We start from the raw sequence: 26,190 nt of genomic DNA, 5'->3' as shown, positions 1-26,190 counted from the left end.
TTGCTTTATTTTTATAATATTACACTTGATCTTTCTTGAATAGGTTTCTCCATTTCTTTTAGTTTTTCCTCTAATTTATTCAGAGCCTCTGTTACAGTTTTTATTGCTATCTATCTGTTCTGTTAGACCTATTTCTTTCGTTAGTATGGACTCTTTTGACCTAAATTGCTTTTGTTTTCGTGATGAGTACTGAATTGCATGGCCTCTAAAGGCACATTTTAAAGGTGTCCCATACAATAAGGGGATTTGCTGTACCTATGTTATAACTGATTTTTCCCGACATGAATTCCTCTGTCCTCGTTAAAAACAAGTTATCATCCAATAGGCTTTGATAACATTTCCAATATCCTCGCCCACGTGGAAATTCAGTAAGAGTAATGTATATGCCAATTATATGATGGTCCGACTGCATTCTGTCCCCTATCAACACTTTTTCAACTTTTGGTGCCAATGAGAATGACATAAGAAGTTAAGACGACTAGCTTGATTGAGTCTCCGCCATGTAGATCTCACTAGATCAGGATATTTAAGCCTCCATATCTCTACTAGTTCTAATGTATCCATGACATTCATGATTTCCTTAAGAGGGTGATTGTTTGTAGTGTGATTTCCTTTACGGTCCATTGAGCTATTTAAAACGGTATTTTAATCTCCCACCATAATAATAGAGTCTTGAATTGCTTACAGGGTTGATAATTTATTATATACAGTGGGGTGAACAAGTATTTTATACACTGCCGATTTTTCAGGTTTTCCTACTTACAAAGCATGTAGAAGTCTGTAATTTTTATCATAGGTACACTTCAACTGTGAGAGACAGAATCTAAAACAAAAATCCAGAAAATCACATTGTATGATTTTTAAGTAATTAATTTGCATATTATTGCATGACATAAGTATTTGATACATCAGAAAAGCAGAACTTAATATTTGGTACAGAAACCTTTGTTTGCAATTAGAGATCATACGTTTCCTGTAGGTCTTGACCAGGTTTGCACACACTGCAGCAGGGATTTTGGCCCACTCCTCCATACAGACCTTCTCCAGATCCTTCAGGTTTTGGGGCTGTCGCTGGGCAATACGGACATTCAGCTCCCTCCAAAGATTTTCTATTGGGTTCAGGTCTGGAGACTGGCTAGGCCACTCCAGGACCTTGAGATGCTTCTTACGGAGCCACTCCTTAGTTGCCCTGGCTGTGTGTTTCGGGTCGTTGTCATGCTGGAAGACCCAGCCACGACCCATCTTCAATGCTCTTACTGAGGGAAGGAGGTTGTTGGCCAAGATCTCGCGATACATGGCCCCATCCATCCTCCCCTCAATACGGTGCAGTCGTCCTGTCCCCTTTGCAGAAAAGCATCCCCAAAGAATGATGTTTCCACCTCCATGCTTCACGTTTGGGATGGTGTTCTTGGGGTTGTACTCATCCTTCTTCTTCCTCCAAACACGGCGAGTGGAGTTTAGACCAAAAAGCTCTATTTTTGTCTCATCAGACCACATGACCTTCTCCCATTCCTCCTCTGGATCATCCAGATGGTCATTGGCAAACTTCAGACGGGCCTGGACATGCGCTGGCTTGAGCAGGGGGACCTTGCGTGCGCTGCAGGATTTTAATCCATGACGGCGTAGTGTGTTACTAATGGTTTTCTTTGAGACTGTGGTCCCAGCTCTCTTCAGGTCATTGACCAGGTCCTGCCGTGTAGTTCTGGGCTGATCCCTCACCTTCCTCATGATCATTGATGCCCCACGAGGTGAGATCTTGCATGGAGCCCCAGACCGAGGGTGATTGACCGTCATCTTGAACTTCTTCCATTTTCTAATAATTGCGCCAACAGTTGTTGCCTTCTCACCAAGCTGCTTGCCTATTGTCCTGTAGCCCATCCCAGCCTTGTGCAGGTCTACAATTTTATCCCTGATGTCTTTACACAGCTCTCTGGTCTTGGCCATTGTGGAGAGGTTGGAGTCTGTTTGATTGAGTGTGTGGACAGTTGTCTTTTATACAGGTAACGAGTTCAAACAGGTGCAGTTAATACAGGTAATGAGTGGAGAACAGGAGGGCTTCTTAAAGAAAAACTAACAGGTCTGTGAGAGCCGGAATTCTTACTGGTTGGTAGGTGATCAAATACTTATGTCATGCAATAAAATGCAAATTAATTACTTAAAAATCATACAATGTGATTTTCTGGATTTTTGTTTAAAATTCCGTCTCTCTCAGTTGAAGTGTACCTGTGATAAAAATTACAGACCTCTACATGCTTTGTAAGTAGGAAAACCTGCAAAATCGGCAGTGTATCAAATACTTGTTCTCCCCACTGTACAACACTCCTTCCGTGGCCTCTAACTGCTCTTAAAAGCTAGTAAAACTAAATGCATACTCTTCAATCGAACGCTGCTTGCACCCACCTGCCCGACTAGAATCACTACTCTCGGCAGCTCTGACTTAGAATATGTGGACAACTACAAATACCTAGGTGTCTGGTTAGACTAAACTCTCCTTCCAGACTCACATTAAGCATCTCCAATCCAAAGTTAAATCTAGAATCGGCTTCCTATTTCGCAACAAAGCCTCCTTCACTCATGCTGCTAAACATGCCCTTGTAAAACTGACTATCCTACCGATCCTTGACTTCGGCGATGTCATTTACAAAATAGCTTCCAACACTCTACTCAGCAAATTGGATGTAGTCTATCACAGTGCCATCCGTTTTGTCACCAAAGCAAGTCACCATAGCAACACCCACCCGTAGTATGCGCTCCAGCAGGTATATCTCACTGGTCATCCCCAAAGCCAACACCTCCTTTGGTCGCCATTCCTTCCAGTTCTCTGCTGCAAATGACTGGAATGAACTGCAAAAATCTCTGAAGCTGGAGACACTTATCTCCCTCACTAACTTTAAGCATCAGTTGTCAGAGCAGCTTGTCAGAGCAGCTTACCGATCACTGCACCACCCAACTACCTCATCCCCATATTGTTATTTACATTATTTATTTTGCTCATTTGCACCCCAGTATTTCTATTTGCACATCATCTTCTGCACATCTATCACTCCAGTGTTAATACTAAATTGTAATTATTTTGCACTATGGCCTATTTATTGCCTTACCTCCATAACTTACTACATTTGCACACACTGTATATAGATTTTCTATTGTGTTATTGACTGTACGTTTTGTTTATTCCATATGTAACTGTGTTGTTTTTTCCGCACTGCTTTGCTTTATCTTGGCCAGGTCGCAGTTGTAAATGAGAACTTGTTCTCAACTGGCTTACCTGGTTAAAAAAGTGCTTTGAGGGAGCGTGCAAATGGCATGCTGACTGCAAGAATGTCCACCAGAGCTGTTGCCAGATAATGTAATGTTAATTTCTCTACCATAAGCCGCCTCAACGTCATTTTAGAGTATTTGGCAGTACGTCCAACTGGCCTCACAACCGCAGACCGTGTATGGCGTCATGTGGGCAAGCAGTTTGCTGATGTCAACGTTGTGAACAGAGTGCCCCATGGTGACTGTGGGGTTATGGTATGGGCAGGCATAAGCTATGGACAACAAACACAATTGCATTTTATACAGTTGCCTAACAGGTATTCTACTTTGATGTATTCTACTTTGTGGGGAGTTAACGACAGGAGATGGTACATGGGATCAGAGAGCAGACTCCCAGTGTCGATACCACATTGTGCTTGCTTTTTTAGAAGTACATAGACACCGCCAATTGTTGGTCATGGAAATTTGCTTATGTCATGGAAAAGGAATTTCATGACATCTGTCAGTTTTATGAACCCTGACTCTTCATTCATTCTCCTGTGACCAGTGTGTGTGTGTGTGTGTGTGTGTGTGTGTGTGTGTGTATAACATTGTTATCCTGTCTCTGTAGCGTTCACCGCAGAGCAGTACCAACAGCACCAGGAGCAGCTGTCCCTGATGCAGAAACAGCAGCTTGAGCAGATCCAACAGCAGCAACAGGCACAGCAGCAGGTCAACACAGACCCATCATCTACTACAACATCCACAGCACCACCACCCAACACACAGGTCAGTAGCACTCCTCTGCTATACACAAACCAGCCACTCACCTCTACTATACCCAAGTCACTATTTTCCAAAACAGCTTTGTGTATATTTGTTTCATTGTTTTTCCTCTACCATTATATAGGCTGGGCAGGCCCCCCTAAAAGAGTTTGACACAAATGGTGAAACCTATAGAAGCCAGTAGGGCTGACCCCATTTAGTCGACTGGTCGATAGGCTGTTGGTCGACCAAGATTTTCTTAGTCGAGCAGTCGCAAATAGAAAAAAAAATTCATGGCACACGAGATGCCTGTCTAGTGGACTAATCCATTGAGGAAGCTGTGGGGGTGCCACAGTCCAAGAAGGGGAGTGTGGCTAAGATGCACAAGGCACATCTCTCTCCAGAATACGCTCTCCTGCCAATTTGTGCGCATTCATTGTTTCATAACTTCTTTGTGTGAATTGTTTGCCCTTTGAGTGTATCAATTCCTCATTACATACTGTATATGACCAGCAGTAGCCAAAATTTACTGTTAATTCCCATAATTTCAAAACTACAATGTTTACAGTAATTTCAGTCAATGCATTCAATATATTATTACAGTCCTTTACCGTTCTTGTTGTCGGAGTGGACACGTTGTTTACAGAGTTCCCAACCTATGCTATACTTGTGAGAAACACGTTTTGGTTTATTTCATTCCATGTACGAGTTTCGTCAATTTGTGCGGCAGGTAGCCTAGCGGTTAAGCGCGCTGGGCCAGGGTTCAATTCCACGAGCCGACTAGGTGAAAAATCTCTGTGCCCTTGAGCAAGGCACTTAACCCTAATTGCTCCTGTAAGTCGCTCTGGAAAATAGTGCCTGCTAAATGACTAAAATGTAAATGTAAAACGTGACAATAGTTCCTCAATGTATTTGAAAAATATTTCCAGGTCTCTCCCTTTTGATAACCACTCAGCATGAAAGGGAAACATGTAATGCTCTGATCCAGTGGACACGTCATAAAACACCTTATTTACTTCGTATCCCTTGCACAGCCCTAGAAGCCAGAGAGCCTTGGTGTTGCTTTGAGGGAGCTTTGCATCCTGCCTGAGAAATTATCTAGAGGAATGACTGGTTTCACTGACTCTTCCATGTTTAATATGCTCAGTGGTTTTACAATCTGATCACTCCGTCTGTCCTCCCTCCAGTGTATAATATCTAAGACGTTAGACTCTGCCAGCGCCCAGTTTGCTGCCTCTGCCCTGGTGACCACGGACCAGCTGATGGCCTTCAAGGGCAAGGAGGAGGGGGTTCTGGGAAGTGGAGTCAACGGGGTCTTTCCAGGCTCAGGTGAGCAGCAGCGCCAATGGGATCTGAGCCCTATGGGCCCTGGTCGAAAGTAGTGCACTATATAGAGAGAGAGTACCATTGTAGGACGCAGACCAGATTTGCAAATAAATATAATTGAATAGAGACACAGGACTGGAGAGCTGAGGAAATGCTTTAGTCTAATCAATGTATTTTCTTAATCTATCTCCTCACAGCATATTACTGATGAATTACATGTATTGTATAGTCTAATGTGTACATGTCTCCCTCCCTCAGGAGTGTACAAGGGCTTACACCTCGCCAGCACCACCCACACCCACCACCCCAACACCAACCAGACTCCCACTCCTCCTCCATCAGCCCCCACTTTCCTCAAGCCCTCCTCCAACCACTCCTCCACCACTACATCTCCCGTCACCGCCTCCTCCCTCACCTCCCCACCCAACGCCCACGGGAATCCCCTCCACCTGTGTAGCAACGCTGCCAACTCCACCCCCTCCCCCACCACCACTCAGGTCCTGATTGGGAACAACATCCGTATGAGTGTACCCTCCTCCCCTGCCCTCCCCAGTCTGGGTGGCACCACTACGCGCCACATACCCAGGGCCCTGGGAGCCTTGCCCTCCTCTGCCTTAAAGATGGCTGCCAACACCAACTGTCAGATGCCCAACAAGGTCACCGGGGCTTCTACCATGGACATAGGACCCAGGTGAGATGATTCAACATACTCAGACTAACAAACTCACATTGAATAACATACTGTTTAAGGCATGCCCTGACTATAACTGAAGGCTATTATGAAAACATACTCTTGACACAGACCTAGGCTATTCACAAATGATAGGGTTAGGGGTTGTGATGAATCTGTTCTTTTTTTTTAAATGAATTGGTTAAGCCATGCCTTGACTTTAACTCTGTATGTTGATAACATTAAGTTAATAGGGGTCTAGTGGAAGCAGTTTTTGACATGGTGTTTGTCTTGTATTTTTCCAGGGACAATCACGATCAAGACAAGCCAGCTCTGAACAGTATAGCGGACAACACAGTGGCCATGGAGGTGACGTAGCAGAGTTGTGGTGGTGCTGCTAGCTACCATGACAGACCAGCCAGGCCCAGCGCTACCCAACCCTCTGCTGGCCAACCAGTCCTCTGCTGAGAGTCTGCTGCTACTCTCTGAATCCACTCTTTAGGTGCTGTGCATCGTAGCATTGGGAATGCAAAAGGGACTGCAGGCGGGTGGTCGGCGGGACTCCACACACCACAACGGACTACATACTGAGTACGGAGACATGTTTCCATGGCAACTCTGGGGACTACATGGGTTGCAATTCTCATCTCGTGCTTTTTAAATGTTTGTTTTGTTTTTGTATTCGTTACTGTTAATAAGAGTAAACATTGACATTGTGTAAATTATGAATATGGCAAATTGGTATATGTACAGTAACTAAATATTTGTAATACCCCCTTGTATATACGTTACTTGAATACAGAAACTTGTTTATTTGTGATGTTTTGCACTTGGGAATAAAAAGAAAAAGCGATAAACTTGTGAGCGTGAGATGTGAGAGTTGTATAGACAAAGAGAAATTTCATCACATGTGCATGGTGCAGAGCCTGCTGTTTTATCTATTTATTGTGCTGTGTTTACAGTTTCCTTTTTTATTTGTGCACTGTACCTTCATTGGTTCCTGTGCTGTAGTAAATGTTAGGTAGCTACGGACTCCTGGGTATTTTGTATATTGTGAACACAATGCAGGTTTTCCCCCATTTGGGTCCCTGCACTTCTCTTTGGATCATGTGGAATTCAATGGTAATATACAGATAGACTCTTTGGGGAGGGGAGCCAGAGGTGGAGGAGGTGGTGGCCGGCTTTGGTTCACTTCACTTCGCGGGGTTAAAGCTCTTCCTGGGATCTTCCATTTACATTGTTATCCCGATACAAGTAACAAAACTAGGGAAGTCTCTTCCTAGAAGCATCTATCTGATGCTTCTGATTCAAAGCACTATTGATTTTTGTTAGTTTTTCTTTTTTTTAAATCAATATTAATGCTGCTTTTGTATAATTTTGGTCCCTTGTTTTCATGCAATGAGACCACCCCTTAATTATTTTAACCCCACACACATTTTTGTAAAACAGATTTGTTATTTTTGTATTTTTCTCCTGTTCTTGTGGTTAAAAGATGATTGTAAGCTTCTTCGTATTGAAAGACTTCATTATTTTGTTACTTGTTGATGCATAGGTAATAAGGGAGGTGAATGGCAGTTAGAATTGCTGTATGTGTATCATTCCAATTTCTGACCAGAAGAAAAAAAATGCTAATAGGGGGTAGCTATGGAGAAAGGCTGCTTTTCTCCTCTTATCTCACCGTTTCAAACTCCAGACGGCTGCAAGGCCAACAACCACAAGTATCGGGTGCCTTCCCTTGGGGAAAAACATGTGCTCTCTTCTGTGAAGAGTAAGGCACAAAGACAGTGCTACTACTAGTAGTACTTATTCTCTATGTTGTCAGAATCTGAATGCCCAGTCCAATGGCAGGATTTATCCTTGAGGTTTTCTTGTCCCACCTGGAAGCTGAAAAGAATAATACATTTTTTTTTTTTTTAAGTGACCGAACTCTACGATAATATAAGACAATAAAGCCCAGGTCATTATGTGGATTATGTGGCTCTTTGTGTTCTGTTGGGTGAATGTCATGGTTGTGTGTGTAAGCTCAAAATGAAAATCTTTTAAGAACGAGTCGTTTTTGAATAATGTAACTCATCATGCCATACAGGGTTTGTGTAGGCTTATGGATGTTTCAATTGGGTGGCTGTGTGTGTAAGAGAGCGAGAGAGCAATGTTCGGGGGATTTTAAGATGGTTTATACTGCATTGTTGCATCATGTTTACATTATCACATTTTAAAGCTCTAATAAATGCACCAGTACCACTCTCTGAAAGCCATCCGGTTTCTCATTTAAAACGGATTATTCAAAGGGATATAACTTAGTGTGCGTGCCTGAGTCAGAGTGCATGCCTTGCAGGTGTGACATTACCTAAACTATTAGCACCCTGTTTGAAAGGAACAATGAGATACTGAAAGAAAATACCAAGCATTTTTTGTCCAAGTATAACCTCATTATTTTATTGTTATTGGGAACACAAATACTTAGCATTACATGCAATGGGAATTATCCCCCTTTCTTGCCCAAATTACTAAGTATGTGTCCCAAATGACACCCTATTCCTGACAAAGTGCACTACTTTGGGCCTGGTCCAAAATAGTGCACCATGTAGGGAATAGGGTGCCATTTGGGGCACAGCCTATTTCATTCCAGTGAGGTGATGTAGTCAGACTCGGGTCTGTTTTCAAGCTGGTTATGTCTTCACTTTGACATGTGAGCAGAATAAAGTGCATTGTGTGAAGCTGTGGTAAACAGACTGCGTCCCAAATGACACCCTATTTCCTTTAAAGAGCACTACTTTTGACTAGGGTCCATATGGCTCTGGTAAAAAGTAGTGCAATATATAGGGAAACGGGTGCCATTTTTGGTGTAGCCACAGAACCATTCAGGACCAAAACTACTTTCCCCTGCTGTCACTGTGGACACAGTTTTGGTGTGAAATCAATCTGTGCTGAGTTTTTCTATTTCACCGGGTGTCTACTCTTCAACGGACACACACAGACATACACAGACACACACAGACACACACACACATTGCAACACTCAGTCACCTATGCTGGACTGAAACAAACTCCATCTGAGGAGCTTCAAGCCAGGTTAGATATAGCAGGTGTTGTTGAACTTGTTGTGCTTGTGCAGTCCTTGAGAGAAGATTGCACTCAATAGAGTGGCCATTCTCTTTAGATGGTACTATGAGTGTTCCTCTGTCTGTGCTTAAGTGGAGAACACACTTATGAAAACACTACTCTGGCAGCCTTTTGCAGAGCTCTCAGTAAGAGTGGGTTTTTAACAGGAACATTGGGGTTTTATTGGCTGATCTCAGTGTTGACTGTTGGATGTTCTGTTTGTATTTCAGCAAGAGAGCTCAACCAGTGATTTATGTGATGTATGTTTCTTTATGTATACTGCATTTTTTCCCTAATCTAAGTATGTCTGTATGTTTGGAAGTTTGTGAGCTTCTGTTGAGTTTTTGCAGTGTCATGTCAACCTGATACAGATGGCCTGCAGTGACAGTGTGACACACTAGGGAATAAGTCACTAGTCTGGGCTGAGCTTGGGGACACCAAACAGAGTAAGCCCTTACAGAAAAACCACATGAATTTCACGTTTCCATTATCCAGAGCAACTTACAGGAGCAATTCGGGTTAAGTGCCTTGCTCAAGGGCACATCCACAGATTTTTCACCTAGTCGTCTCGGGGATTCGAACCAGCAGCTACCTGCCTAGCGAGATCACGTGATCACATGTGAAGTTAAAGTGATAACGTGACAACATAAAACTACATGTGAAAACGTGATCTAATGTGAAAACAGGGATGCAAAATGTCAACGTGATACCATGAAACTACAAATCTGAGCACGTGAAAACATGATCCCCTGAAATAAATGTGACAACATGGGGATGCAAAATTTCAACAATGTTTTTCACATGTGAAAGTGCAAATTTCACATGTGAATCTGCAATTCACACGTGAGGTGAAACGTTATTCTCACATGTAAAAAGGTGGTGTTAACATGTGAACTCTAAACATAATACATGTGAACATATGGTTTCCAATGGAGGCTGCTGAGGGGAGGACGGCTCATAATAATGGCTGGAATGGAGTCAATGGAATGGTATCAACCACATCAAATATATGGTTCCCATGTGGTTGATACCGCTCCATTGACTCCATTCCAGCCTTTATTATGAGCCGTCCTCCCCTCAGCAGCCTCCACTGATGGTTTCACGTGAACAACTGAACATTTCAGCTCAACATGTGAAAACATTACATTTTTTTACATTTTAGTCATTTAGCAGACGCTCTTATCCAGAGCGACTTACAGGAGCAATTAATTAGGGTTAAGTGCCTATTTCACATATGAAACTCAGTCACTGACAGACATGGTGGCGTGGCAGGAAGATCGGAATGGTGTGAACAAAGAGGTTGTGAGTTCAAATCCCAGGTGAGGACATGATGAATTATAATTACTGTATAAATAAACATACACAATGTTATCAAGTGTGTTGAATCTGTAAATTGAAAACACAATGTTAAAAGTGCTGTTTGTGTGTGTATTCCAAAAACACGTGAAACATCATGTTAAATATCACGTGAAGTGTTCCAAAAACACATGATTTCACAAGTTGAGGAAACTAAACTTATTGATGTTACATTAGATTGCAAATTGTCATGGTCAAGACATATTGATTCAATTGATGTAAAGTTTGGGAGAGGTCTGTCTGTGTTGAAGAGATGCTCTGCATTTTTAACACCACGTTCAACCAAACAAGTCCTGCAGGCTCTGGTTTTGTCACATCTTGACTACTGCCCGGTTATATGGTCAGGAGCTGCAAAAAAGGACCTAGGAAAGCTGCAGCTGGCCCGGAACAGAGCGGCACGTCTTGCCCTTCACTGTTAACAGAGGGCTAATATCAACAAGACGCATGCCAGTCTCACTTGGCTTAAAGTAGAAGAAAGATTGATTGTATCACGTCTTGTTATTATGAGAAATATTACTGTGATGAAAATTAAAAATTGTCTGAATAATCAAATAACATACAGGGCTGACAGACATACATACCCCACCAGGCATGTTACCAGTGGTCTCTTCACAGTCCCCAAGTCCAAAACAAATTTAAGGCAACACACAGTATTGTATAGAGCCATGGTTAGATGGAACGCCCTTCCATCTCAAATTACCCAAGTAAACAGCAAATTCAGCTTCAAAACAACACCTTACAGCACAATGCCTCTCCCTTAGCAAGTAATATGTTTTACCTGTCCCGCTTTAAACGACATTCAGCTTATAAAGGCTTCATAAAGCCTTCATAATGCCTTCATAAGCACTACATCAATGTGTTACAAAGCATCTATAACTGTATGTCATGCTTTATAAAGGGTTCATAAATTTGGCATAAATGTGTGACATGATCACCAATGTCAAATATGACATAACCCACTGTCGAATATGATATAAACATGTGCTTTATACAGTGGGGAAAAAAAGTATTTAGTCAGCCACCAATTGTGCAAGTTCTCCCACTTAAAAAGATGAGAGGCCTGTAATTTTCATCATAGGTACACATCAACTATGACAGACAAAATGAGGGAAAAAAATCCAGAAAATCACATTGTAGGATTTTTAATTACCCTTTGTTGGCAATGACACAGGTCAAACATTTTCTGTAAGTCTTCACAAGGTTTTCACACACTGTTGCTGGTATTTTGGCCCATTCCTCCATGCAGATCTCCTCTAGAGCAGTGATGTTTTGGGGCTGTCGCTGGGCAACACGGACTTTCAACTCCCTCCAAAGATTTTCTATGGGGTTGAGAGCTGGAGACTGGCTAGGCCACTCCAGGACCTTGAAATGCTTCTTACGAAGCCACTCCTTCGTTGCCCGGGCGGTGTGTTTGGGATCATTGTCATGCTGAAAGACCCAGCCACGTTTCATCTTCAATGCCCTTGCTGATGGAAGGAGGTTTTCACTCAAAATCTCACGATACATGGCCCCATTCATTCTTTCCTTTACACGGATCAGTCGTCCTGGTCCCTTTGCAGAAAAACAGCCCCAAAGTATGATGTTTCCACCCCCATGCTTCACAGTAGGTATGATGTTCTTTGGATGCAACTCAGCATTCTTTGTCCTCCAAACACGACGAGTTGAGTTTTTACCAAAAAGTTCTATTTTGGTTTCATCTGACCATATGACATTCTCCCAATCCTCTTCTGGATCATCCAAATGCACTCTAGCAAACTTCAGACGGGCCTGGACATGTACTGGCTTAAGCAGGGGGACACGTCTTTCACTGCAGGATTTGAGTCCCTGGCGGCGTAGTGTGTTACTGATGGTAGGCTTTGTTACTTTGGTCCCAGCTCTCTGCAGGTCATTCACTAGGTCCCCCCGTGTGGTTCTGGGATTTTTGCTCACCGTTCTTGTGATCATTTTGACCCCACGGTGTGAGATCTTGCGTGGAGCCCCAGATCGAGGGAGATTATCAGTGGTCTTGTATGTCTTCCATTTCCTAATAATTGCTCCCACAGTTGATTTCTTCAAACCAAGCTGCTTACCTATTGCAGATTCAGTCTTCCCAGCCTGGTGCAGGTCTACAATTTTGTTTCTGGTGTCCTTTGACAGCTCTTTGGTCTTGGCCATAGTGGAGTTTGGAGTGTGACTGTTTGAGGTTGTGGACAGGTGTCTTTTATACTGATAACAAGTTCAAACAGGTGCCATTAATACAGGTAACGAGTGGAGGACAGAGGAGCCTCTTAAAGAAGAAGTTACAGGTCTGTGAGAGCCAGAAATCTTGCTTGTTTGTTATTGACCAAATACTTATTAATACATATAATTTGCAAATAAATTCATTAAAAATCCTACAATGTGATTTTCTGGAATTTTTTTCCTCATTTTGTCTGTCATAGTTGACGTGTACCTATGATGAAAATTACAGGCCTCTCTCATCTTTTTAAGTGGGAGAACTTGCACAATTGGTGGCTGACTAAATACTTTTTTTCCCCACTGTAAAGGGTGACCTGTTGTGCTGAAGGATGGCATACCCTCTAAAGTGATGTCATGTTAATCACATTACACCTAATCTCAAACACTTCCACCCAAATGTGCCTGAGTGGCGCAGTGGTCTAAGGCACTGCATCGCAGTGCTAACTGTGCCACTAGAGATCCTGGTTCGAATCCAGGCTCTGTTGCAGCCGGCCGCGACCGGGAGACTCATGGGCGACGCACAATTGGCCTAGCGTTGTCCAGGGTAGGGGAGGGAATGGCCGGCAGGGATGTAGCTCAGTTGGTAGAGCATGGCGTTTGCAACGCCAGGGTTGTGGGTTCGATTCCCATGGGGGCCAGTATTTAAATAAAAAATGTATTCACTAACTGTAAGTCGCTCTGGATAAGAGCGTCTGCTAAATGACGTAAATGTAAATGTAATGTGCGGAAGGTCTGTTGGACCAACGCATCAAACTTGGCCTTCATTAGTTAGGGTTAGGTTTAAATCCAATTTTAAGAAGTTAAATTGTGGAAATGGGCAGGGTTTAGCAATAATTATGACTTTTTGACTGTGTTAAGTAGTGACGATGACAAATACTTTACTCAGTAAGGTCACTCCTATAGAATCCCACTAAGGCCAACTTTGAATGGTTGATATCCCAGGCTTATACTGTATGTGCTATGTGCAGTGTTGCCGGAACACATAGTGACCGCGAGAAGCGCGGTTATCAGGGGGGCTCTGAGGTACCGGAACACATTGCGAGAAAAAATGTGTCAAACACAACGTAGCAGTGCAGCAGACAGAGTAAACAGCCAAGTAGCCTACTATCTATGGTGGTGAAACGGACAGCACTCTCCAAGGTACTGATTAATTCAAAGCATTTTAGACGTCACTGCAGTATGCCCACATACTTGAGTATAGCTCCGGGGCTTGCACACGTCCGAATTTCATATAGCCTAATTTTCTAGACGTCAATGTAGAGCAACATTCTTAGACGACACTGCAGAACACCCGCCATACATACATACCTCAGCTGTGGGGCTTACAAGACCCGAATTTCATATAATTTTCAAGACATCAATGTAGCAGTAGAACAAATATCACAATATCGGAATATAACTTCAAATAAAATAAATCAATGTAGGCTACAGCAGAACACAGATATGAGAATATATAGGCCTCCTGCCTTTGTGATAATATGAAGTACATATTCAGATTAACTTCACAGTACAGAACCAGTTTTTTTTTATTATTATTTTTAAAAATTACCTATCCTAGTTTTCAAAACCTCCCACAACGACTCCCCCCATGTCAAGTCCATTTAACTCCTGAGAGTCCATTTCTTGCTCAAAGCCATGAGCGGGCCTGTGGCTGTGACGTTTAGCCTCCTAAGGCTGTTCTGAAGACTAGCTGTAGAATGTTTTCATTTTGAGTGTTAACTATAACCTGGGTGTCCTCTTTAGCCTTGTCTACAAGGCTTGCTGCCACCAAATGCGCCTTGGTTCGGGCATGTTCAAAAACCTTTTTTCTGGGGGGCTCTTTGTTTTTTTTGTTTTTTTTGTTTTTTTTTACATAGGATGTTAATTTACTGTACATTCCACCCACTCTTTTGCTAGTTTAATCCCTCCAGTCGTTTCTAGACCCAAGCGCCCTACCTTGTTCCATGTTGTGCAGCCCAATTCTGCATGACAAGCCAGGGCTTATACGTTTGCTTGTTCTTGAAATGCTAATTGCACCTGCTCCGAGCACTTCATCGGCCGACGCACTGCCCCCCTCCACCATCAGCTCCCGGTCTCCTGCTGAGTCTGACTAGCTTCTGACTCGCTAGTAGACCTACTAGCTAGTGGAGGTGCCGGTGGTGATGCTGAACTGGCAGGATTAGCAGCGCTGCTAGCTAAGGCATCGCAATCAGGAACAGTTTGCCCCTCACTCCTCTCATCCGGCAATGACAGTTGTCTGGCTCGTTCTGGGTTCGATTCACCAACTTTCTCTGGATTTTTGGACTTGAAAAATGTCAAACTCGATTGCCTTTTCTTATCCATTTTTTATTAGGCTTTCCCACGATTGAAATTCAGTAGGAAGACGATACGTGACGTGATTACGTAGGGGCCTCTTCACTAGCTGACCACCACTATCAAGACCTGTGTCGATATCAGTTACTTACAACACCGGCCCTCCCCATAACCGCTATGTACAAATAAGAGAGCAGGTCTGGAATCAGCGTAGCAGGATAGCATGATTACACAGAAGGATCACCACGCTTTTCCATGATGGTCTTTCTGGGAGGCTGGAGAAATAACGAGGAGGCAACTTGATTTAACGTTGATCGCTTTTATTAGAATGTCTACAGTGCGAACAGTGAAACAGTTAATAAATCATGCCGAGACAGGTACCGGATCCGGTTCAAATTAAGCACTGGTGAGGACTCTTAATTTCTTCACGACCAGTGGAGTAGAAAACTCATAATTATCAGCTTCCATTCAATAAGCACATAAAACTGCTTCGCCAAGTCAAATATATACACTCCTTTCTTGAAACATTAATACCTGAACAGTCTTTATATCTATTATAGACACGTTTGCGCAGTGGTGAACCTATTGGACCTAGGCCTATTGGACCAGTGTGTACCAGGTTCCTGATGCTGAAAGGACCAGTAGCGGTGTGTGGGAAAATCACTTGGGAAGCCAGAAAAAAAAGCCATATTACAACATATGTGTTGTGATAATTGCGTTGTTTGCTCTATAACCTGTTAGTTCATATGCCTTGTGACCGGGATGTATGCCTAAGGCCGAGACAATAAGAAGATACAGTGGCAGAACAAATTAAACCACACCTTTGTTTCATCACAAAACTGGACTTCTAAACAACTGTTGATTTCGAACCATGGAGAGTTACTGCAAGTCCCAAAGAAAACTGGAGCTGCCTCCACTATTCCAGCACAATTTCAACTTCAACATTTCAACATCATCAAATGACCTATGCTTAGTCGAATACAGTGACAACTAAAATATACCATAAACAATTTAGTCCAATCAACGTAAGCTAAATATGATGTGCCTGTCTATGGTTCTGATTTGTGTGTGTGTGCATTTGTGCAAGTAGAAAAAACATTGTTGAATCACCCTACTTGTAGAGAAACTTCAATGCCATCCTCCTCTCTTTCATATTGACGAGACAGTCTATGACTCTGTCATACAGTACACACTTTTATTTTTTGTTGTCCTAGGGTACCTGGCTAAAATGCTTGCTCGCTAGCCTTACTTCCTTTCATGGGTAACGTTAGCTAGTTAACATTAGCCTTCTACATCTAGCTACATATTGAACTTCCGTCCTCTCAGTCCAAGGGCACAATGTATTTTATGGTTGGATCAGAATCTGCATTATAATCATTGGCCAGTACAGAGAATTAAGTAAAACCACAAGTCCAAATCCCTATCTCCATACATGGCTAATTTAGGAAAGGGACAATTTTAGCTAGCTAGCTAGCTTCCCACCTAAGGACAAGAACACAACGAGATGCAGCAATTCAAATTGTTTCTACCAATGACATATTTCTCTGTGATAGGAGTGAAGCCAAATCCAAACTGGCTTCCCATGACACTTTTTTTTGATGCACCAGGACCATTCACAGTTGAGCAGTTGAGGGCGGCAGGTAGCTTAGTGGTTAAGAGCGTTGTGCCACTAACCGAAAGGTCGCTGGTTCTAATCTCCGAGCCGACTAGGTGAAAAATCTGTCGATGTGCCCTTGAGCAAGGCACTTAACCCTAATTGCTCCTGTAAGTCGCTCTGGATAAGAGCGTCTGCTAAATGATTAATTATTATTATTAATTATTATTAATTATTATTATTATTATTATTATTATTATTATTATTATAGCTCACTCAGTTTAGCTCAACACTGATTGGCTATTATTTTATACTTTTGTTTTCAAGGGTGGCCAAATGCTCGCTGGCTTCCCTTGCATTCAATGCTACAGGCAGCAACAATGTCATACTCTTTATGACCAGACAGCATCAGATAGATGGCCTAGACATACAGAGACAGAGGGGCGCTGTTTCTATCGATCGGATGCTTTCTCTGGGGAGATACATTCAGCCTCTTCTGAATTGAAAAACAATTATGAAAACACAGAGAGAGGAACGTTTTTTTCTTGGTCAATTTTTTGGGGAAGCCTGTCTTCCCTTGGCATCCATGAATACACGCCACTGGAAAGGACAGCAATGGTAATACCAGCGCACTCATGTAGGAGAGTGCACTTTTTGTAAAACACAAAGGGCAAATGGTGTAGACAGTGGAGGCTATATGCATGTATTCGCCATATACCCACATTTTTTCAGTGGCCATTGCGTATACTCACTTCTTAATCCCCACTGATACTTATCAAAGTAGTGTAGTGGAGGTGATCAAAAAGAGCTTCTGGATATCAGGACAGCGATTACTCACCTCGTACTGGACACAGATTTTTTCTTTAAAGAGTCAGGTGCAAAGGATTTATTTCAGACACCCGACAAGGCCCAAATCCCGTCATTCGCAGGAGAAAGAGACAGAGATATCGGGGACGTAGGTCGGGGTTCCTTGTAAGGATCCGACGGCGAGTGGGTAATCTGCCTCTACCATCAGTCCTATAAGCCAACGTATAATCATTGGATAACAAAATAGATGAGCTACGATCACGAATATCCTACCAACAGGACTTTAAAAACTGAAATATCTTATGTTTCACAGAGTCGTGGCTGAACGACGACATGGATAACATACAGCTGGCAGGGTTTACGCTGCATCGGCAAGATAGAACAGCTGCCTCCGGTAACACAAGGGGTGGCGGTCTGTGTATATTTGTAAACAACAACTGGTGCACGAAATCTAATATTAAGGAAGTCTCTAGGTTTTGCTCGCCTGAGGTAGAGTGATAAACTGTAGACCACACTATTTACCAAGAGAGTTTTCATCTATATTTTTCGTAGCTGTCTATTTACCACCACAAACAGATTGCTGGCACTAAGACCGCACTGAATGAGCTGTATAAGGCCATAAGCAAACAGGAAAACGCTCATCCAGAGGCGGCGCTCCTAGTGGCCGGGGACTTTAATGCAGGGAAACTTAAATCTGTTTTACTTCATTTCTACCAGCATGTTAAATGTGCAACTAGAGGGAAAAAACTTTAGACCACCTTTACTCCACACACAGAGACGCGTACAAAGCTCTCCCTCGCCCTCCCTTTGGCAAATCTGACCATAATTCTATCCTCCTGATTCCTGCTTACAAGCAAAAACTAAAGCAGGAAGCACCAGTGACTCGGTCAATAAATAAGTGGTCAGATGATGCAGATGCTAAGATACAGGACTGTTTTGCTAGCACAGACTGGAATATGTTGCGGGATTCTTCCGATGGCATTGAGGAGTACACCACATCAGTCACTGGCTTCATCAATAAGTGCATCGATGACGTCGTCCCCACAGTGACCGTATCTACATATCCCAACCAGAAGCCATGGATTACAGGCAACATCCGCCCTGAGCTAAAGGGTAGAGGGACTCTAACCCTGACGCTTATAAGAAATCCGGCTATGCCCTCCGAAGAACCATCAAACAGGCAAAGCGTCAATACAGGACTAAGATTGAATCGTACTACACCGGCTCCGATGCTCGTCGGATATGGCAGGGCCTGCAAACTATTACAGACTACAAAGGGAAGCACAGCCACTAGCAGCCCAGTGACACGAGCCTACCAGATTAACTAAATTACTTCTATGCTCGCTTCGAGGCAAGCAACACTGAAACATGCATGAGAGCATCAGCTGTTCCGGAAGACTGTGCGATCACGCTCTCCGTAGCTGATGTGAGTAAGACCTTTAAACAGGTCAACATTCACAAGGCCGCAGGGCCAGACAGATTACCAGGACGTGTACTCCGAGCATGCGCTGACCAACTGGCAAGTGTCTTCACTGACATTTTCAACCTGTCCCTGACTGAGTCTGTAATACCAACATGTTTCAAGCAGACCACCATAGTCCCTGTACCCAAGAACACTAAGGTAACCTGCCTAAATGATTACAGACCCTTAGCACTCACGTCTGTAGCCATGAAGTGCTTTGAAAGGCTGGTCATGGCTCACATCAACACCATTATCCAGAAACCCAAGACCCACTCCAATTTGCATAACGCCCCAACAGATCCACATATGATGCAATCTCTATTGCACTCCACACTGCCCTTTCCCACCTGGAAAAAAGGAACACCTACGTGAGAATGCTATTAATTGATTACAGGTCAGCGTTCAACACCATAGTGCCCTCAAAGGTCATCACTAAGCTAAGGACCCTGGGACTAAACACCTCCCTCTGCAACTGGATCCTAGACTTCCTGACGGGCCGCTCCCAGGTGGTAAGGGTAGGTAGCAACACATCTGTCACACTTTATCCTCAACAGGGGGGCCCCTCAGGGGTGCGTGCTCAGTCCCCTCCTGTATTCCCTGTTCACCCATGACTGCATGGCCAGGCACGACTCCAACACCATCATTAAGTTTGCCGAAGACACAACAGTGGTAGGCCTGATCACCGACAACGATGAGACAGCCTATAGGGAGGAGGTCAGAGACCTGGCCGTGTGGTGCCGGGATAACAACCTCTCCCTCAACGTAATCAAGACAAAGGAGATGATTGTGGACTACAGGAAAAGGAGGACCGAGCACGCCACCATTCTCATCGACGGGGCTGTAGTGGAGCAGGTTGAGAGCTTCAAGTTCCTTGGTGTCCACATCACCAACAAACTATCATGGTCCAAACACACCAAGACAGTCGTGAAGTGGGGACGACAAAGCCTATTCCCCCTCAGGGAACTGAAAAGATTCGGCATGACTGAGTCTGTAATGGCATGGGTCCTCAGATCCTCAAAAAGTTATACAGCTGCACCATCGAGCGCATCCTGACTGGTTGCATCACTGCCTGGTATGGCAACTGCTCGGCCTCCGACCGCAAGGCACTACAGAGGGTAATGCATACGGCCCAGTACATCACAGGGGCCAAGCTTCCTGCCATCCAGGACCTCTATACCAAGCGATGTCAGAGGAAGGCCCTAAAAATTGTCAAAGACTCCAGCCACCCTAGTCAGACTGTTCTCTCTGCTACCGCACGGCAAGCGGTACCGGAGCGCCAAGTCTAGGTCCAAAAGGCTTCTTAACAGCTTCTTCCCCCAAGCCATAAGACTCCTGAACAGCTAATCAAATGGCTATCCAGACTATTTGTATTGTCCCCCCCCACCCACCCCCTCTTTTACGCTGCTGCTACTCTGTTTATTATCTATGCATAGTCACTTTAACTCTACCTACATGTACATATTACCTCAATTACCTCGACTAACCTGTGTACCCGGTACATTGACTCTGTAACGGTACCCCCTGTATATAGCCTCGCTACTGTTATTTTACTGCTGCTCTTTAATTATTATTATTATTATTATTATTATTTATTTTTTACTTATATATTTTTTACTTAACAGTTATTTTTTCCTAAAACTGCATTGTTGGTTAAGGGCTTGTAAGTAAGCATTTCACTGTTGTATTCGGAGCATGTGACAAATACACATTTATTTTATTTTATTTGATGATGATCATTTGAAACAAGCCTTTCCTACAGTCAATGATCAAAAGCCCCTCTTTGGCCTCATGGGTAGAATGTTATTCATATTTTTCATCATGTCATCATTAATAAAGGTTGTTTTTTTTATGATGAAAATCTGGTGTTTTTATGTCAAACAGTTTTGTTATATTTCAGTCTTCTGTGATGTACACTACCTGTCAAGAATGCTGTAGGTGGGTGTAGTGGTGGAATCAAGCGCAGGACACCGAAGTATAGTCCAAAAGACTTTAGTTCAAATTCCAACAAGGAAAATACGAACAAAACTTGCCCGAAGGCGAAACTACGCACGAAGGCGACACAAAACAAAAGGCGCACTAAACATGTGCGTAAACGCTCCAACACAGTGGAGTGAAGCTCAACCGAGCGAATAAGCAAATACAAGCACAACACACGACAGAAATAATCACACACAAAACACAGACACACCCAACGAGACTTAAATAGAACACTAAATGAGGACTAACTAGACACAGGTGTACAACATCAAGACCAAACCAAACGAACATGAAACATAGATCGGTGGCAGCTAGTACTCCGGGGACGACGACCGCCGATGCCTGCCCGAACCAGGAGGAGGAGCAGCCTCGGCCGAAACCATGACAGTACCCCCCCCTTGACGCGCGGCTCCAGCCGTGCGCCGACCCCGGCCTCGGGGACGACCAGGAGGACGCGGAGCAGGGCGCGCGGGATGGTCCCGGTGGAACTCCGACAGGAGAGATGGGTCTAGGATGTCCCTCCGCGGCACCCAGCACCGCTCCTCCGGGCCGTACCCCTCCCACTCCACGAGATACTGGAGACCCCCCATCCGGCGTCTGGAGTCCAAGATGGACCGAACGGTGTACGCCGGAGCCCCCTCGATGTCCAATGGGGGCGGAGGAGTCTCTCCTATCTCATTGTCCTGGAGTGGACCAGCTACCACCGGCCTGAGAAGAGACACATGGAACGAGGGGTTAATATTCTTATATTCCACAGGTAGATGTAACCTATAACACACCTCGTTCAATCTTCTCAGGACTTTAAAGGGCCCCACAAACCGCCGACCCAGCTTCCGGCAGGGCAGGCGGAGGGGCAGGTTTCTGGTAGAGAGCCAGACTCGATCTCCGGGTGCGTACACCGGCCCCTCACTGCGGTGGAGATCGGCGCTCGCCTTGTGACGAAGGACGGCCCGCTGCAGGTGGACGTGGGCAGCGTTCCACGTCTCTTCCGAGCGCCTCATCCAATCATCCACCGCAGGGGCCTCGATCTGGCTCTGCTGCCATGGTGCCAGAACCGGCTGGTAACCCAATACACATTGGAAAGGGGTTAGGTTAGTAGAGGAGTGGCGGAGAGAGTTCTGGGCCATCTCGGCCCAGGGAATGTAACGCGCCCACTCCTCAGGCCGGTCCTGGCAATACGACCTCAGAAACCTACCCACATCCTGGTTAACACGTTCTACCTGCCCGTTACTCTCCGGGTGGTACCCCGAGGTAAGGCTAACCGAGACCCCCAAACGCTCCATAAACGCTCTCCACACACGGGAGGTAAACTGAGGGCCTCGATCAGACACTATATCCTCGGGGACCCCGTAATGCCGGAAGACGTGGGTAAATAGGGCCTCAGCGGTCTGTAGGGCAGTAGGAAGACCCGACATAGGGAGAAGACGACAGGCCTTAGAGAACCGGTCCACAACGACCAGGATGGTGGTATTCCCCTGAGAGAGGGGAAGGTCTGTTACAAAATCCACCGAGAGGTGGGACCATGGTCGTTGTGGAACGGGTAGGGGCTGTAACTTACCCCTGGGCAGATGTCGGGGCGCCTTACACTGGGCGCACACCGAGCAGGAGGAGACGTAAACCCTCACATCCCTAGCCAAAGTAGGCCACCAGTATTGAGTGCTAAGGCAATGCACTGTCCGGCCAATACCCGGATGTCCAGAGGAGGGTGACGTGTGAGCCCAGTAGATGAGTCGATCCCGAATCTCGAGCGGAACGTACCTCCGACCCTCAGGACATTGTGGAGGGCTGGGGTCTGTACGCAACGCTCGCTCGATCTCGGCATCGACCTCCCACACCACCGGTGCCACAAGGCAAGACTCCGGTAGTATGGGAGTAGGCTCAACGGACCTCTCCTCCGTGTCATACCGCCGGGACAGTGCATCTGCCTTACCATTCTGGGACCCAGGGATGTACGTGATTTTAAATACGAACCTGGTGAGAAACATACTCCATCGAGCCTGGCGAGGGTTCAGTCTCCTCGCTGCCCGGATGTACTCCAGGTTCCGATGGTCAGTCAAAATGAGGAAAGGGTGTTGAGCCCCCTCAAGCCAATGCCTCCACACCTTAAGGGCTTGAACTACAGCTAACAGCTCCCTGTCCCCAACGTCATAGTTACGCTCCGCCGGGCTGAGCTTTTTGGAGTAAAAAGCACAGGGGCGGAGTTTAGGTGGCGAGCCGGACCGTTGAGAGAGAACGGCCCCTATACCAGCCTCAGACGCGTCCACCTCAACCTGAAATGGAATAGTGGGATCCGGATGCGCCAGCACCGGAGCCGACGTAAACAGGTCCTTCAGTCTCCCAAAGGCCCTGTCCGCATCAGCTGACCACTGCAGGTGCACCGGACCCCCCTTCAGAAGGGACGTGATGGGAGCTGCCACCTGTCCAAAACCCCGGATAAACCTCCGGTAGTAATTCGCAAAGCCCAAGAACTGCTGCACCTCTTTTACAGTGGTTGGAGTTTGCCAATTACGCACAGCGGACACACGATCCACCTCCATTCTCACCCCTGACGCGGACAACCGATAACCCAAAAAGGAGACCGACTCCTGGAAAAACAGACATTTCTCTGCCTTGACATATAGGTCCTGCTCCAACAGCCTCCTCAATACACGTCGCACCAGGGTTATATGCTCGGCTCGGGTAGACGAGTACACCAGAATATCATCAATGTACACGACCACCCCTTGTCCCTGCATATCCCGGAAAATGTCATCTACGAAGGATTGGAAGACTGATGGAGCATTCATCAACCCATATGGCATGACAAGATACTCGAAATGACCTGACGTGGTACTAAACGCCGTTTTCCATTCATCGCCCTCCCTAATGCGCACCAAGTTATACGCGCTCCTGAGATCCAATTTCGTGAAAAACCGCGCCCCATGCAATGACTCCGTCATGGTCGCAATCAGAGGGAGTGGATAACTGTATTTCACAGTAATCTGATTGAGACCACGGTAATCAATGCACGGGCGCAACCCTCCATCTTTCTTTTTCACAAAAAAGAAACTCGAAGAGGCGGGGGAAATGGAAGGCCGAATGTATCCCTGTCTCAAAGATTCGGCTATGTAAGTCTCCATAGCTTTCCTCTCCTCTTGAGACAAAGGATACACATGGCTCCGTGGGAGCGCTGCTCCTGCCTGGAGATCAATCGCACAATCCCCCTGTCTATGGGGAGGCAACTGCGTCGCCCTAGTTTTGCTAAACACAAGAGCTAAATCCCCATATTCAGGCGGAATGTGCAGTGCGGGCACTTGGTTTGGACTTTCCACCGAAGTCGCCCCCACGGAAACACCCAGACATCGCCCCTCACACTGAGCAGACCACCCATCGAGAGCCCTCTGTTGCCACGAAATAGCAGGGTTATGGGTGCTTAACCAGGGAATCCCCAGCACCACTGGGTACGCAGGAGAGTCGATCAGATACAGCTGTATAGTCTCTTCATGACCCCCCTGCGCACACATCCTAAGTGGCGCTGTGACCTCCCTGATCAACCCCGACCCCAACGGGCGGCTATCTAAGGCATGTACGGGAAAAGGTTTGTCAACAGGCAGGAGAGGGATCCCTAACTCTAAACAAAACTTTCGATCAACAAAATTCCCAGCTGCGCCTGAATCTACTAGCGCCTTATGCTGGGAATGAGGTGCAACCTGTGGAAAACCAACAGGTATACAAAAGTGCGCAACAGAAAGCTCTGGGTAAGCGGGGCATCTACTCACCTGGGAGGCCCCCCCAGTGCGTGGCCTGTTGTCCTCTCCCTCGGAGAACCCTCCCCAGCACCTGGCCGCAGTGTGCCCTCCACGACCGCACTTGGTGCAGGAGACAGGCCCCCTCGGGCTCCTCCTCCTCCGCTCTCTAGCGCCAGCGCCCCCGAGCTCCATGGGGCACGGCTCGGAGGCGCTGGAGGGTGAAATGGACGGACCCCCCTCGGAACGTCCGCGGGTAGCTAGCAGGTTATCCAGCCTGATGGACATGTCGACCAACTGGTCGAACGAGAGGCTGGTGTCCCTACAGGCCAGCTCCCGACGGACGTCCTCGCGAAGACCACATCTGTAGTGATCGACGAGAGCCCGCTCATTCCACCCTGCATCTGCCGCTAGAGTACGGAATTCTAGGGCGAACTCCTGAGCACTCCTCCTCCCCTGCCGGAGGAAGACCAGACGCTCCCCCGCCCCTTTCCCCTCCGGGGGATGGTCAAACACCGCCCTGAAGCGGCGGGAGAACTCGTCGTAGGTGATGGTATCCGCGTCGATCCTCCTCCACTCCGCGTTGGCCCATTCCAACGCCTTCCCGGAAAGGCAGGAGATCAGGGCGGACACGCTCTCATGTCCCGAGGGCGCCGGGTGCACGGTGGCCAGGTACAGCTCCACCTGGAGAAGGAATCCCTGACACCCGGCCGCGGTCCCATCGTAGGCCCTCGGGAGCGAGAGTCGAACTCCTCGGGGTTCCGGAACGGGAATGGGCTGACTGGCCGATGGTTCTGGCAGGGAGGATGGCGGTGGAGGAGTCCCCCAGCCTCGGATGGTGGTGATCACCTCCTGCAGTGCGGACCCCATCTGCAGGATCTGGTCACTTTGTTCACGGACCTTGTCCTCCAGCGTCGCCTGGGCTGCTGCGGCTCCTGCTGATTCCATTCTTGATGGTGTGTGATTCTGTCAAGAATGCTGTAGGTGGGTGTAGTGGTGGAATCAAGCGCAGGACACCGAAGTATAGTCCAAAAGACTTTAGTTCAAATTCCAACAAGGAAAATACGAACAAAACTTGCCCGAAGGCGAAACTACGCACGAAGGCGACACAAAACAAAAGGCGCACTAAACATGTGCGTAAACGCTCCAACACAGTGGAGTGAAGCTCAACCGAGCGAATAAGCAAATACAAGCACAACACACGACAGAAATAATCACACACAAAACACAGACACACCCAACGAGACTTAAATAGAACACTAAATGAGGACTAACTAGACACAGGTGTACAACATCAAGACCAAACCAAACAAACATGAAACATAGATCGGTGGTAGCTAGTACTCCGGGGACGACGACCGCCGATGCCTGCCCGAACCAGGAGGAGGAGCAGCCTCGGCCGAAACCGTGACACTACCAGTCAAAAGCTTAGACACACCTACTCATTCAAGGGTTTTTCTTTTTTATTATTTTTTACATTGTAGAATAATAGTGAAGACATCAAAACTATGAAATACCACATATGGAATCATGTAGTAAACAAAAAAGTGTTAAACAAATCAAAGTATATTTTATATTTGAGAATCTTCCAATAGCCACTCTTTGCCTTTATGACAGCTTTGCACACTTTTGGTATTCTGTCAACCAGCTTCACCTG

At 45.8% G+C, this 26,190-nt stretch overlaps 1 protein-coding gene across 3 annotated transcripts in view; it reads left to right on the top strand.

The window, feature by feature from the left end:
• Window positions 1–7,971, top strand: part of LOC311109184 (enhancer of polycomb homolog 1-like) — a 52,682-nt gene extending 44,711 nt beyond the window's left edge. For all 3 annotated transcript variants that reach the window (XM_084152022.1, XM_084152021.1, XM_084152023.1), the window contains exons 11-14: window positions 3,872–4,029; window positions 5,193–5,334; window positions 5,590–6,022; window positions 6,307–7,971. In XM_084152022.1, coding sequence (XP_084008148.1) covers window positions 3,872–4,029; window positions 5,193–5,334; window positions 5,590–6,022; window positions 6,307–6,379 — 806 coding nt within the window. In that variant the 3' untranslated portion in view covers window positions 6,380–7,971. The remainder of the gene's footprint in view (window positions 1–3,871; window positions 4,030–5,192; window positions 5,335–5,589; window positions 6,023–6,306) is intronic.
• The last annotated feature ends 18,219 nt before the right edge of the window (window positions 7,972–26,190 follow it).

This window comes from Coregonus lavaretus (genome assembly GCF_964263955.1).
Source record: "Coregonus lavaretus genome assembly, chromosome: 34".
NCBI lineage: Eukaryota > Metazoa > Chordata > Actinopteri > Salmoniformes > Salmonidae > Coregonus > Coregonus lavaretus.
Note: the sequence above shows the minus strand (reverse complement) of the source record. Positions and strands in the feature narration are given on the sequence as shown.